At 45.6% G+C, this 14798-nt stretch overlaps 1 protein-coding gene across 2 annotated transcripts in view; it reads right to left on the bottom strand.

The window, feature by feature from the left end:
* MTM1 (myotubularin 1) overlaps nucleotides 1-14798 on the bottom strand; it is a 431918-nt gene that overhangs the window by 253158 nt on the left and 163962 nt on the right. For both annotated transcript variants that reach the window (XM_085608013.1, XM_085608015.1), the window contains exon 8: nucleotides 7857-8006. In XM_085608013.1, the coding sequence (XP_085464139.1) occupies nucleotides 7857-8006 (150 nt within the window). The remainder of the gene's footprint in view (nucleotides 1-7856; nucleotides 8007-14798) is intronic.

Below are 14798 nucleotides of genomic sequence, written 5' to 3'. Positions count from 1 at the left end.
CGCTGCTCGTAAGCAGGAGACGCTTTACAAGCAGCGATTGTGAATTAACACGGAGCTTAACTGCCCGACTTTCAGAATATTCCAGATGCAGTTACCATGCTCTCCTTTCAATGAGCCACAGTGCCTGTTTTCTTCATGATTTGGTCTTTCAGGGTGCCCAAATCCCCCCACACAGTCCTGAGGAAGACCCCCCTGTAAGGTGGACATTTACCTACACATCTCTGGTGCCGGTGTGCCGGTGTGGGTCGACGGCGGTGGTGTTGTTACTAAGTCAACCGGCGTCGACCTGGGTCCGCTCGATGGCCCAAAGAGTTGGGCCATGGAAGCAAGCAAATCTTGCACCTGAGCAGGCGTCGCCGACAGGAAGTCGAGAAGCAAAGACGCTTCTTCGACTTCTTTTTGGAATGCTTCGACTTACCTGACCCAGAGTGCGAAGACTTCGATCCAGAAGAACGATGGTGACGGCTCCGCGACCGCTCCCTCGACCTCCCACGGGACTGGGACCTTAAGAGGCGCGGAGCCGACTGCCGGACTTCCAGCAACTTTTGGGACCGCTCATACAAAGTTTTCGGCTCCATTGCCCGGCAGTCGGGGCATGACTTGGAGTCATGGTCGTGCCCCAGGCAGTACAGACACACGCGGTGTGGGACCAACATCATGCGGCAACAGTCCCCACAGTTCTTGAAGCCGTGCATCCCTATGACACCAGGAGTCGATCGACTCGAAGAAATTGAGACAAAAGGCCTCGAAAAACTCAGACAAAACATGACTGGGGGTACTCGCTCTTCCCGGATCTGCGCTTGCTGGCGCGGAAAAAGAAAGAACTGATGTCAGCGCGCATGGGCGCGTCTAAGTAGCTCCAGCGAAATCATCCCGGCGCTAGCGACGCACGCTGAGCCACACAACTATGCCTACCGACGCGCAGGGGTACTGCGGACGAAAACTTTCAGGATCCAGTCTGACGTCTGGGGGTAATTCTAAGGTAAGGAATCTATCACTACATGTTTCTTTCAGATCTCCTCTGTAGGTGGTAGGGTATTCAATTTTACGACATGGAAGGGTGATATCATCTTTGGCAGAAGAAGGCCTAAGACCTCAGGATCAATTTGTCCAGACAGAAACTGACATTGGGAGATTGCACCTACAGCATCTCCAGTTAACTTGCAGCACACAGAAGTGACTGCGATGAGAAAGACTATTTTGTTCATTAGAACCGCAAGCAACATCTACGCATACGCTCTAATGGTGTGCACATAAGATCGTAAGGACCAAACTGAAGTCCAATCGTGGCCTGACGACCGGCTTCATAGGAAACATTTGAGCTAGTATTTCAAGAAAATCCATCAAAAAAAGGTGATTTGAAAAGAGAAGTCAAGCACAAATGCCAAAATGGCTGACATGGAATCTTTGACCATGTCTACAGCAAGGCCTTGCTGCGCCATCAACACCAGCACCATGGTGGACTCAACCACTGCTGGGAGTTCCGAGATAAATGACTGTTGGATAATGGCAGGGATCCAGTGCAACTTCAGAAATATCTTGAGCTATACTCTGGTATTATCCTTTAATGGGTATTCCAGAGTAGATTGAAACCGTAACAATTTCGGGTATATCCCCTGTAGTCACATATTCACCAAGGGGAAGTGCCTGCGTACCCATCGAAAATAGACAACTGTCTGCTGGTCACCGAACACCCAAACCATACCAAAAACCTAATTTTCTCACATAAAACTTTTAACCATGTTTACTACAAATCCAACTGCATAAAAAATAACGAGGGTGGCTTATTTTAGTGTTAAAATTATATATCACCTACTGGCGGTCGCCAGTAGGTAGTTATAGTTAGGACCTATTATCCATAGGAAATCCACAACATTCTATTTGGAATAACTTTGGCGCCCGTTGACGAATCTTCACGAAATTTTCAAATCTCGTGGCCCGCTCCGGTCCGCTCCTATCCTGAAAGTCTCGGTGTGATTCGTCAAGCGGGGGCCGAGAAAAAAGGGGGGTCCCAAAACATGTTTTCCCCATGCAATTTTCCATAGGGACCGTTAGTCGCAGCTACAGCCCAAACTGCTGAACGGAATTACACCAATTTTGGCAGAAAGGTAGACCTTGGTTCAGAGTCGTGCCTTTTGCTTAAATGGTGTAAATCCGTTAAGTAGTTTTTTTTAGATATTAAAGGGAAAAAAGATAGATATATCTGGGCGGAGCCTAACCACTCATCTCATCCTGAGATCTGATTGGCTGTCAGCACTTCATCCAAGAAGTGTTGGCAGCCATCCTGAGAACAATATACATGATAGCACCTCATTAAAAAGCATTGCAGTTAATAGAAGGTTTTAAGACTTTAGTTACATTATAAATCATTTGTTGATGGTACTATACTCATTTTAGGAATTGTGGTGTGTTCTAAGGTGATTTTACCATGTGGAATGGCCTTCTGCTGGGATATCATGAATCCTGTTTGAGAGAAAAATATTTTCTCATGCTTTTCCCACAGAGGTTTGGAAGGTGATCTATAAGCTAAACTGAGAGCATATTTTCTGTAAATTCACATTGTCTTTCTAAGTCATGTGAGAATGAAGTCTGACATTCTCAGTAAAACATGTACATCCAAAAATGGGCAGAGTCTGTCAGTTGATTCCTTTGTGTTCTACTGCAGCTTCCCAGAGTGTTCTAAAGAACAACTAGAGCGCTAACAGTCCTACTTATGACAAACGTATGGCACACCTGAAGCCATCTTGATTGGAATAAAGTGGTAACTCTTAAAACATTTAATTTAAAAAGGAACACAATGAGGGGGTTCATTTTGCCATAGAAAGAATGATTAGTGCTGCAGAAAGAAAAATTAGGGCACATTTTGAGTGACTTCTCAAATCCTCTTCTATTTCATTAAAGAATTCTGACATGCAGACTGAAACATGCACTTTCAATACCAGCAGCAGACTTCCCTGGTGAGCAGTAGCTTTACTACAGTGATCTAATGAGCACCTAGAGTGCTAACATTCTGAATGTATGGCAAATGTGTGACACATCTGACTGCCTTCTTGATGGAACCAAAGTAAACAAGCATTGAAAATGCAATAGGTCTCGCCTTCGTTTAAGTTAAAGCAATTCTGTTTGTAATTAGGTGGCTTTTTAGCTTTGCTTGTATTAGTGTTTTTCAAACTTTCATGTACATAACATGCATATGTATACATATATGTATGCATGCATTTATATAGATACACACACACATATATAAATGCATATGTATATATGTGCAGGTGGAGAGAGCTAGAGAGAGCTAGAGAGAGCTAGAGAGAGCTAGAGAGAGCTAGAGAGAGCTAGAGAGAGCTAGAGAGAGCTAGAGAGAGCTAGAGAGAGCTAGAGAGAGCTAGAGAGAGCTAGAGAGAGCTAGAGAGTGCTAGAGAGAGCTAGAGAGTGCGTAATAGAGAGTGAGTTGTAGTAGAGAGTAGTAGAGAGTATTAGAGAAAGAGTAGTACGGAGTGAGTAGTACGGAGTGAGTAGTGTAGAGAGTAGTAGAGAGTGAGTAGCAGAGTGAGTAGTAGAGTGAGTAGTAGCGTGAGTAGTAGAGAGCGAATAGTAGAGAGCGAATAGTAGAGAGCGAATAGTAGAGAGCGAATAGTAGAGAGCGAGTAGTAGAGCGTGTGTAGTAGAGCGTGTGTAGTAGAGCGTGTGTAGTAGAGCGTGTGTAGTAGAGCGTGTGTAGTAGAGCGTGTGTAGTAGAGCGTGTGTAGTAGAGCGTGTGTAGTAGAGCGTGTGTAGTAGAGCGTGTGTAGTAGAGCGTGTGTAGTAGAGCGTGTGTAGTAGAGCGTGTGTAGTAGAGCGTGTGTAGTAGAGCGTGTGTAGTAGAGCGTGTGTAGTGGAGCGTGTGTAGTGGAGCGTGTGTAGTGGAGCGTGTGTAGTGGAGCGTGTGTAGTGGAGCGTGTGTAGTGGAGCGTGTGTAGTAGAGTAGTTGAGAAGTTGAGAGCGAGTAGTAGAGAGTAGGAGCGCGTAGAGAGTGAGTAGTAGAGAAGTAGAGAGTAGTAGAGTGAGCACTAGAGAGAGTAGTAGGGAGTGAGTAGTAGGGAGTGAGTAGTAGAGAGCGAGTAGTAGAGAGCGAGTAGTAGAGAGCGAGTAGTAGAGAGCGAGTAGTAGAGAGCGAGTAGTAGAGAGCGAGTAGTAGAGAGCGAGTAGTAGAGAGCGAGTAGTGAGTAGTAGTAGAGAGTAGTAGAGAATGAGTAGTAGAGTGAGTAGTAGAGAGCGAGTAGTAGTAGTAGAGCGAGTAGTAGAGTGAGTAGTAGAGAGTGAGTAGTAGAGTGTGAGTAGTAGAGAGTGAGTAGTAGAGTGTGAGTAGTAGAGTGAGTAGTAGAGAGTGGTAGAGAGAGTGGTAGAGAGAGTAGTAGAGAGTAGTCAGTGTCAGTCATTCAGTGTCAGCTAGAGCAGTTCTGCTGACCTGGTTCTCTGGCTCTAAAGCAGCTCTGCTGACCTGGTTTCTCTGGCTCTACAGCAGGTCTCCTGACCTGGTTCTCTGGCTTCAGAGCTGCTCTGCTGACCCGGTTCTCTGGCTCTACAACAGCTCTGCTGACCTGGTTCTCTGGCTCTAAAGCAGCTCTGCTGACACGGTTCTATGGCTCTAAAGCAGTTCTGCTGACATGGTTCTCTGGCTCTACAGCAGCTCTGCTGACCCGGTTCTCTGGCTCTACAACAGCTCTGCTGACCCGGTTCTATGGCTCTAAAGCAGCTCTGCTGACCTGGTTCTTAGATAATCTCTTGCCCTAATATGTATATTAAAGACACATACATATCATTTTGGAACATCATTTTTTTTTGCCGGAGTCGCACCCCAGCATGTATATGACGTCACGCGGGACCCGCCACCGCGCAAGCATCTCGTAACGTAATGCATATGTGTCGCAAATGCACGGGAGCAGGAGTCGCGGACTGGTCGCATACCATCGCGCACATCACGTAATATTAAATGTATATGATGTAACTGAAAAACACGCAGCCGTCGCACACCGTACGCAGATCCTTCACAACTTTTCTAAAATGGCGGCTAAAATCCACGCACCCACCGTGATGTTTACGCTTTGAGTGCGCGACTCCGAGAAAAAAAAGAGATTTAAAAGAAAAAAGAAAATATAAATATATTAAAATGAAAAATGAAAACAAAAAAATTACATATTTCAGTTTGAATGTTTTTTTAATTTTTTTTTGCAATTTTCAGAAAAATAAATAATGGTATTTAATGAATAAAATATTTATAAATAAACAGCTAAAAAAACTGTAGAAAATCAGTACAAAAAATAGGTATAACTACTATCACACTTAAAAATTAGCATTTAAAAAACCTTTGAAATTCACTGGAAAAAAAACATAGGTTTCAGAGACGTTATAGTTAGAAATTAGCATTTAAAAAAGCTTTGAAATTCACTGAAAAAAACATAGGTTTCAGGGGTGTTATAGTTAGCTGGCCATTTTACTCGTACAAAACCATAGAAATTCCTCCGTTATAGTTATTTCCGCTAACTATAACTCATAGTTAATATGTTAAAAAAATCACCATTACAATTATACACTCATTCATATAGTTACTCTCACAATCACTGACTCTTACACATACTTATTTATATACACCAACTCTCACATACAATGCCTTTTATTTTTTTACTTTGTTGAAGATGTATAACTAAAACATATATTCGCTCACCAACACACAAATAAATACAATCAGTCACCCAAACAACTGTTTCCACATGCACTCTTAAACCTATACACCTAGTCAATCAACCATTCACACATCTATGCATAGAGTTACACACACCCCATCCAACCACACACAAACTCAGTGTCCTATACAAATACTCACCCAACTAATCATTAACTAATATACACACTCATGTAGTTAGTGACCAACTGATGCAGCATGTTATACAACAGAGACAGTGATGCACACATTCACATAGTTTAGTTACTAATCCATGTATTAAGTGAGACACTTAATTACTCACTTAAGCAGACAGTCAGACAGCTACTAAATCCTCCATCCATACAGTTATATATCCACTCAATCTTCAATACAGATTGGTATATATATAATACATATTTAAATTTCAAACTAAACCACATTCACTGGATGATGTCATCAGTGATGTCATTTGAGATGTCATCAGTGATGTCACTGACCATGTCATGAATGATGCAATATGTGACATCATCAGCAGTGCATTGCGGGCGCACGAGTTATAGTTAGTTCTGCTAACTATAACGGAGGAATTTCTATGGTTTTGTACGAGTGAAATGGCCAGCTAACTAGAACACCCCTGAAACCTATAGTTTTTTCTGTGAATTTCTAAGGTTTTTTAAATGCTAATTTTTAACTGTAACGTCTCTGAAACCTATGGTTTTTTTCAGTATATATATTATATTTTAGCTGCACAAACCCCCCAGGATTTTGTAGGGAAGCTGCCGTTCCACCAGCAGAAGCTAAATGGGGACACCAAGTCCAGGGGTAGCGCCGTCATCCAAGGGGACCAGCTTGATGAGGATGATGGGATGATGACTAGCTTGACGAGACCTCGTCTCAGAGACTCTGGGGGCGGACAGAGATGTTTCATGAAAGCCTGCGTACTGTTGCTGGTGCCACCTGTGAGTTCTCCATCGCAGCAGCAAAGAAAATGTAAAGTTTCACAAGGGCAGCCTAGCGGGTGGGAACCACGTCCTTCATGATCCTGGTCCTGCCAGTCGTGTTCGAGGCAGAAAACTTTAGATGGAGCAACATCAGCAGCTACAGCAGCGGCAGATACTGTAGGGACCCACAACTGGAAGGTCGGGAGCAATGCCTGGTGCACTTCCACTCATGCCTGGAAAGATGTAGTACAGTTCACACAAGGGAACAAGCCTATGCATTCCTTCCTACTCTCTTTAGAGGACTTTTTTATATGTTTGTTTCTCTTGTGGACTTACTGATGCTGTTGGGCTCCGACTTCTAGCAACTGTGGAGAGATCACACCTACGTCTCAGAATGGATGACTTCAGGGTGGCAGGCCACTGGAGGAACTACCTCATGCGGTAATCTCTATCAGGCTTCAGAAGCAGCTGAGTGGGGGCCCTGATCATACCCCAACAGCACTTAATCAACAACAAAGATTCCATAGTCTGAAAAAAAAGAAAACAGCAGTGTCCTTACGAGTCGAAACCTGGCAGAAAACAGGGCTCTGCTTTACCCCTTCATTTAAAACAAGCATTGGCATAGGTCTCGCCTTTGGGACCTTATAAGTGTTTAACCATGCAACAGTTGCATAACTAAACACTTATAAGGTCCCAAAAGCGAGACCTATTGGCTATGCCAATGCTTGTTTTAACTGCTGTAATCTATTGAGGCCTCACAGAGAACATTAAAGCGGGCGCGAAAGTTAAAGTAATCGCGGTAAAGCGCGACACGCGCCGCGCACATGCACTGTAGGTCTAGGCTGGCCTGGTATCACTTTTTGGAGCCCTCACAAAATGTCTTGCCAGACCAGCGCATGCACTGGGTCAGGCAAGACCTAAAAAGGGAAAAAGCTGGAGGAAGTGATTCTCCAATAATTGGTGGGATGTTGGTAACAGCAACTTTAGAATTGTAAATGAGGTTTTTGGAGGCTCCACCCCCTCATTGGAGGGGGCGGAGTCATGTATTTCTACATCTTGGTGTATATCTCCTCTCAGGAATGGTGAATAGCAAAAACCATAGTTAGGCCTAGTTGTAGCAGTAGATCTAGAAGTACATCTAGAAGTGTAAATCTACCTTTATGAATCAAGCACAAAATATATTTATGTTCACCCTAGCAATGCAAATATACGTTTAAATCCAATTGTAATGTACTCACTGGAATTCGGTTTCTGGACCTAAAAACTGCAACTCTTCGGAGATCCTCTTCATTAGTATTATAAGGCACAACCAGAAGAGATGGGTATGTATCGCACAGCTCATAATTCTCATTTGCAAAAGTAACTCTCCACTTGAGGTTAGGCAGACCCTGAGAGCATTAGAAAACATCTGTTAGAAATAATTTCAAATGAAGATAATGTATTTAATTCCAATAAAGGTAATTAAAAGAAAAACAATCTGCGGTAAAATCTACATGTAACTTCAACCAAAGCAAGAAGGCTTCCTAGATGCAGTTTATTTGAAAGAACATATGGTAGCGGTGAGCAACATCTAGTTTAGCGCAAATCAACCAATTTTGCAAGCTATGCATTTGTTCTGCATTAGGTGCTGAAGATCCCCCTCCAGCCCTCCTCGACCTTGATCACGGTTCAGGAGAGACCGAAACACGTTGGTTGGAAGTGAGGATTTGCCCGTAAACATTGGATTGTGGATTAAAAGAACATTGTGAAAGTCAGCTGTGGATTGGAAATATATATATATTATCTACTGGCGGTCGCCAGTAGATAGATATAGTTAGGACCGTGTTTCCATAGGAAATCTGAAAATTCTATTTTGAATAACTTTGGCGCCGGTTGATGAATCCTCGCGAAATTTTCAAAACTAATGGGGCGCTCTGCTCAGCTCCTACCCTGAAAGTCTCGGGGTGATTAGTCAAGCGGGGGCCGAGAAAAAAGGGGGGTCCCAAAACGCGTTTTAGGACCCCCCCCCCCCCTTTTTCTCAGCCCCCGCTTGACGAATCCCCGCGAGACTTTCAGGGAAGGAGCGGAGCGGAGCGCCCCACCTATTTTGAACATTTCGCGAGGATTCGTCAATCGGCGCCAAAGTTATTCCAAATAGAATGTTGCGGATTTCCTATGGAAACACGATCCTAACTATAACTATCTACTGGCGACCGCCAGTAGATAATATATATATATATACATATACACAAACATACATAAATACATACATACATATGCATTTTTACAACATGCCCAAACATTTGAGGTTACAAAAGTGATTGTTTGACCTGGCCACTTTTGCAGGGTTATGCCCAAACATTTTGCCTTCACCCTCCTATTGTTTCGGACCTGTTTTTGTTGGCTCTACGACTCTAGGCACTTCACCTCTACTAATCAAGTGCCCATGCTCTCTTATCTAAATTCTAATTGGTAATTGGTTTTCCATGATTGTCATTTATGATTTACTGGTAAGTCCTAGTAAAGTGCACTGTGTGTGACCAGGTGTTGGAAAACGAGCCATTAGTTGTGTGGCCTGCACAAGTTATGGGTCTACATTTTTCCTTCAATGGGAAACAAACACCCCATTGTAGAGCTTGACTCCGAGGGTAGAATTGCAGAGCAATCCAAGGTCGCTTACTCCAAGGAGGTGGTGTGGGCTAGTAATCACCATTCACAGATACACAATAAAACACTCAATAAATGACTGTCGAGTCTGTGCTTTTCTTTAGAAAAAGGAAAAGTACATTTATATCACACACACTACTCAATACTATGAAACAATTTACAAATATACATAAGAACTACTTCTTGATGATATTGAATAAACATTCACACCCCTCCCACAGGAGCGGGGGGTGTAATACCACCACTCACATGTATAAACATTATCTTGCCCCCAAATGCAACAGGTTGACCATAACTTGGAATGAGGGCCCTTACAACCAGCACCAAACAAGTGGCTGCCCACCACATTATTTCAACAAGCATTTCATAGTAGGAACACAAGCCAGAGTTGCATATAACCCTGACCGAGAGCACCTAATACTGACAAAGTACACAAACTTTAATCACAGTGGCCTGACAGTCTTGTTATTCAACTAAAGCAGAAGCAAGAATATATGTCGGAGCCTGACTGTGAGAAGTACTTCTCATACTTACTAGCATGAATAAGGCAATTCAATTACAGCCCCTAAAAGGCTTCACATTCTTAATTACAGGACTATGCACAAGGATGCTAGCAACATATATTCAAATATCACATTTACCATAACACAAGGTATGTGAAACCTAGTGCCCAAGGGACAACTTGCACATCTCTGCCATTACACACCTAGAGGATGTCTCCATTATAACTCATATTAAGCCTCTCACACCTGGTTGTAGTCCTAATTTTTCGGTGTCCAAGCTGTAGAACAAAAGTTTAGGAATAAGGAAGGCTTGAAAACATCCAAACACCCTTGAGAGGTTATTGCCTTACAGTCAGAGACTTAGTGTGGGGTCTTTCCAATTCTTTGACTGGGGAGTCTGCGCTGCTCCTGCAACTCCCCTGCACAATTGTTTCACAATGGTGCTGACCCCATCTTCCTGGGGTCACCACAAGCTGAAAACAAGCCATTTTCCATAGAGAGATGCACTCTGCCCGGCATTATGGGTCGCTTGTGAATATCAGGGCAGCCGCTCCCCCGCTGATCTGGGGAGAGGAGAGCTGGAGCGCCTTCAGGTAAGCAGCTTCGCGCCGTGACTCACTTTTCCTCGGGGTGCCCGCCCACCCGTGCACCCTGTGTGCCATTTTTGTGATGGAGGGCAGCCAGGGGAGCCGCCCCCCCCTCTCCCACCCGGCTGCTCTCGCTAGCTCACCAGATGGCCAGCACCCTTGTGTGCTGCCGTGTGAGTAGGACCTTCATTCGGACCTGCCCGATCCTACGGGAGGGGCTGCAGCCAGCCTTCTGCTGCTGCGGGGGAGTGCGATGGAACTCCCCCCTCCTCTGCCCAGTCGCGGTGGAGTGCGACGGCACTACCCCCTTTTTTTCCAGCCATCGGGACCCAGGGATTAGATCCTAGGTGAACCGACAACATATTACAAGTATACAACATATGTACAAATATACACAGTATATGGCAAAGAGAAAAAGCTAAAACCAAAGCATTTCATAACAGCTAACAATATGGCAAGTAAATGACAAAAGAAAACAACAATGTCATACAAAGAATACTTTTTCAGTATATGTAGGTGGACAAAGGGGAGGAGGGAGGGTCAGTGAGGAATCCACAGGCAGATACTGTATCCACCAGAAAAAGCATTACTGAAGGTAAGTAACTTGCTCTTCTGATGGATACATCTGCCTGTGGATTCCTCACCTTTTGAATTGAATCCCACAGCAGTCCCGCTCCCGGAGGAGGGTGTCCACCTCCTCACACCAAAACGTCATGCAGCACAGATTGTGCAAAACGGCCATCCTTTCTCACCTGAGAATCCAAACAATAATGCTTTGCGAAAGTGTGGAGAGGCCCATGTTGCCGCCTTACAAATGTCCACCACAGGGACACCTCTAGCCAAAACAGATGTAGAAGACATTGCTCTAGTAGAAAGAGCTCCGATACCTTCAGGCGGCTCCTTCTTGGCCAGGGCGTAGCATATCTTGATACACAAGATAATCCACCTAGACAGCTTCCGCTTGTGGACAGTTTACCCTTCATCTTCCCAACATAGCCAACGAAGAGCTAAATGTCCAACCTCGCATCTCTTGTCCTATCCAGGTACAAGCTGACTTCCCTCTGAGGGTCCAGGTGGTACAGTCTCTACTCCTCCTTGGAAGGGTGAGGGGAGAAGGATAGAAGGTAGGCAATGTGATAGACTGTCCCAGGTGGAAAGAGAAAACCACCTTAGGCAGAAAAGCAGCCCTGGTCCTCAGAACCATCTTGTCTGCATGGATAGTGGTTAAACGGAGGCTTAGAACTAAGAGCCTGCAGCTAACTTACCCTCCTGGCCGAAGGCGATAGCCACAAGAAAATTGTCTTAAAAGAAAGCAGTCTCAAAGGACAACTATGGAGAGGCTCAAAAGGAGACCCCATTAGAAATGTAAGTACAACATTAAAATCCCACTGAGGCATTATGAAGGGAGTGGGAGGAAGCCTATTGGAGAGGCCCTTAATGAACCTCATGACAATGGGGGACTAAAAGAAAGACTGCTGGTCCGGCAAACAAAGGAAGGCCGACAAGTAGCCCTTAACTGTTGCCACAGCACAACCTTGCTGGGACAAGGAAAGTGAAAAACTAAGTACATCTGATAAATGGGTCTTCAAAGGATCAATGGACCTCTCTCACAACACTTTACAAATCTGGCCCACCCAGAGGAATAAACAGGTTTGATGGAGTGTCTCCTCGGTGATAAAATAACATCCACCACATCCGGCGGGAGAGAGAAAGAACTCCGGTTGTCCCGTTCAATCTCCAGGCAAGAAGGTGCAGGCTCAGGAGGCGGGGGTGAAGAAATTGCCCCAGCGACTGCGAGAGGAGGTCTGCCCTTAGAGGGAGTAGGAGCAGAGGATGCGATGAGCGGTAAAGAAGATCCCTGTAAAAACACCCTTCTTGGCCAATCCAGGGCGATCAATATAACTTGGGCCCGTCTTGGCAAATCTTCCTCAGAACCAGAGGAATCAAGGGTATGGGAGGAAACGCGCAAAGCTCCAAATTCAATTGAAACGCATCCTCCAACGCCCCCTGCATCGGATACTGGAGACTGCTGAACAACGGGCAGTGCGAGTTCTCGTGAGTAGCAAACGGGTCCACGCAAGGAAACCCTCACAACCTGAAGATGCGGCGAATCACTTTCCGGTGAAGCCTCCACTTGTGGTTGGCTGAGTACTACAGACTGCAACTGTCTGCAAGCACATTCATCACCCCGGCTAGATGATTTGCAATCATGCAAATCTGGTGGACCTTAGCCCAGGCCCAGAGCCGCAGCGCCTCTCTGCAGAGACGATACAACCCTACCCCTCCCTGCTTGTTGATATACCACATCGCGGTAGTGTTGGCCTTCAGGATTAGAACTGACTGTCCGCAAAGGGAGGGAAGGAAGGAAGGTCTTGAGAGCCAAACGTATTGTTAGCAATTCCAGAAGGTTAATGTGGAGACCAAAGACCCTTGACCTCCAGATCCCCCAGATAAGCCCCCCCCCACTCTAGAGTGGAGGCATCCGTGATCACTGTGGCCACCGATGGAGGAGGTTGAAAAGGCTTTCCTTGAGACAGGTTGTCCGGCACACTCCACCAAGACAGCTCCGCTGCAGTGTCTTTTGAGATTCTGACCTCCCCCCGCCCCCAAGATCTCCATTGTGCTAATACCACTGCCTACGGAGGCACCACTGGAGTGCCCTCATGTGTGAGCATGCATTGATGACCAACAGTATGCAGGAAGCAAACTGATTGAGCAGGTGTAGAACCTTCAGGACTGGAACAACCGCTCCATTGTGAAACAAAGGAATAATCTCCTGACTGTTAAGAATCCTCTGCGGAGACGGGAAAGCTTGACGCACAATAGTGGCCAGTACTGCCCATTGAACAGGCTCCACTGAGAGGGCACCAGGTGAGATTTGGGTACATTTATCGAGAAACCCAAGTTGAACAACAGCTGTGTTACTTGCAAGTGACGCAGCACTATCTCTGGCGATCTTGCTTTGAGCAGCCAGTTGTCCAGATAGGGAAAAACTGGAATCCGACCTTCGGAGGTGTGCTGCCACCACCGCCATCACCTCTGTGAAGACCCGTGGTGCGGAAGTGAGACCGAACGGGAGGTCCGCAAACTGATAGTGTTGAGACCCTACCGTAAACCGGAGAAACTTCCGATGAGACTTCAGTATAGGGATGTGAAAATGGGCATCCTGCAAGTCGATCGACACCATCTAGTCTGCCTGCTGCAGCCCTTGAAGAACCTGAGCAAGGGTCAACATCTTGAATTTTTTCTGCCCGAGGTAGAAATTCAAAACCCTGAGGTCCAGGATCAGTCTCAACTGGCCGTCAGTCTTGGGGATCAGGAAATAACAGGAGTAGTATCCCCGACTCCTTTCCTGCTCCGGAATGACCTCTATCACACCTTTCTGAAGCAAGGAAGGAACCTCCTGCTGCAAAAGCAGCAAATGGTCCTCTGAACACCAACCCTGGCGAGGAGAGTAAGGAGGTGGAAGCTCATGAAAAGGTAGGGCATACCCATTTTCCATAAGATTCAAAACCCAACGGTCTGAAGTAACCGATTTCCAATCTTGCAGAAAATGGGACACCCGCCCCCTACAGGACCAGCATGCTCCAAGAGGGGAGATCTATAGCTGCTTTCCCGTTTTACCGGAGGAGGAGGACTGTTGATGAGGCAGTCCCACAAACTACCTCTACCTTTTCCTCTGTACGAGCTGAACAGAGGGTTCTGCTGCTGCTGACGGCCTCGATAGGAAGCCGCCTTCCCAAAGCCCCGATACCTTTTGTATCCTTAGCCCCTAGGATGGGACTGCAGGTTCAAGGATCTTGCAGTAGCGCTACTGTCCTTAAAGCGCTGCAGCGCAGAATCTGCCTTCATCCCAAACAATCTTGATCTATCGAAGAGTAGATCAAGCAAAATAGCATGAACATCTGGAGAGAAACCTGAAGACCTAAGCCAAGCATGCCTCCTGGTAGCCACCGAGGAGCTCATCACAATTCCTACAGAGTCCGCCATATCCAGACCCGACTGAATGACCAGACGAGCTGCTGCATGCGAGTCCGACAGTGCTTCTAAAAAAGAAACACGGTCATCTTCTGGTAACTTAGGAGCTACTTGCTTGACAGAGTCCATCAGTTCATGAATGCACTTTCCTAGCAAACTAGTGGCATTTGTTATATTTTAGAGCCATACTTTCAGAGGAGAACACCTTTTTGGCAGACTGCTCTAGCTTTTTAGAGTCTATATCCGCCGGGGTTGTGAGGAAGGAACCTGCCGACTGCTTGGAACAAGAAGCCTGAACCATTAAGCTTTCTGGCAAAGGATGGAGAGAAAGGAAAGCTAGATCACCAGAAGCAGGTCTATACCGCCTTGCCACTGACCTTGATACTGCAGGGGCAGACAAGGGCTTCTGCCACACCTCCATAATCGGCTCCCTCAACTCCTAATTGAAAGGCAGCAGAAGTTCAAC

The sequence above is a fragment of the Triturus cristatus genome, chromosome 5_2 (genome assembly GCF_964204655.1).
Source record: "Triturus cristatus chromosome 5_2, aTriCri1.1, whole genome shotgun sequence".
NCBI classification, from domain to species: Eukaryota; Metazoa; Chordata; class Amphibia; order Caudata; family Salamandridae; genus Triturus; species Triturus cristatus.
Note: the sequence above shows the minus strand (reverse complement) of the source record. Positions and strands in the feature narration are given on the sequence as shown.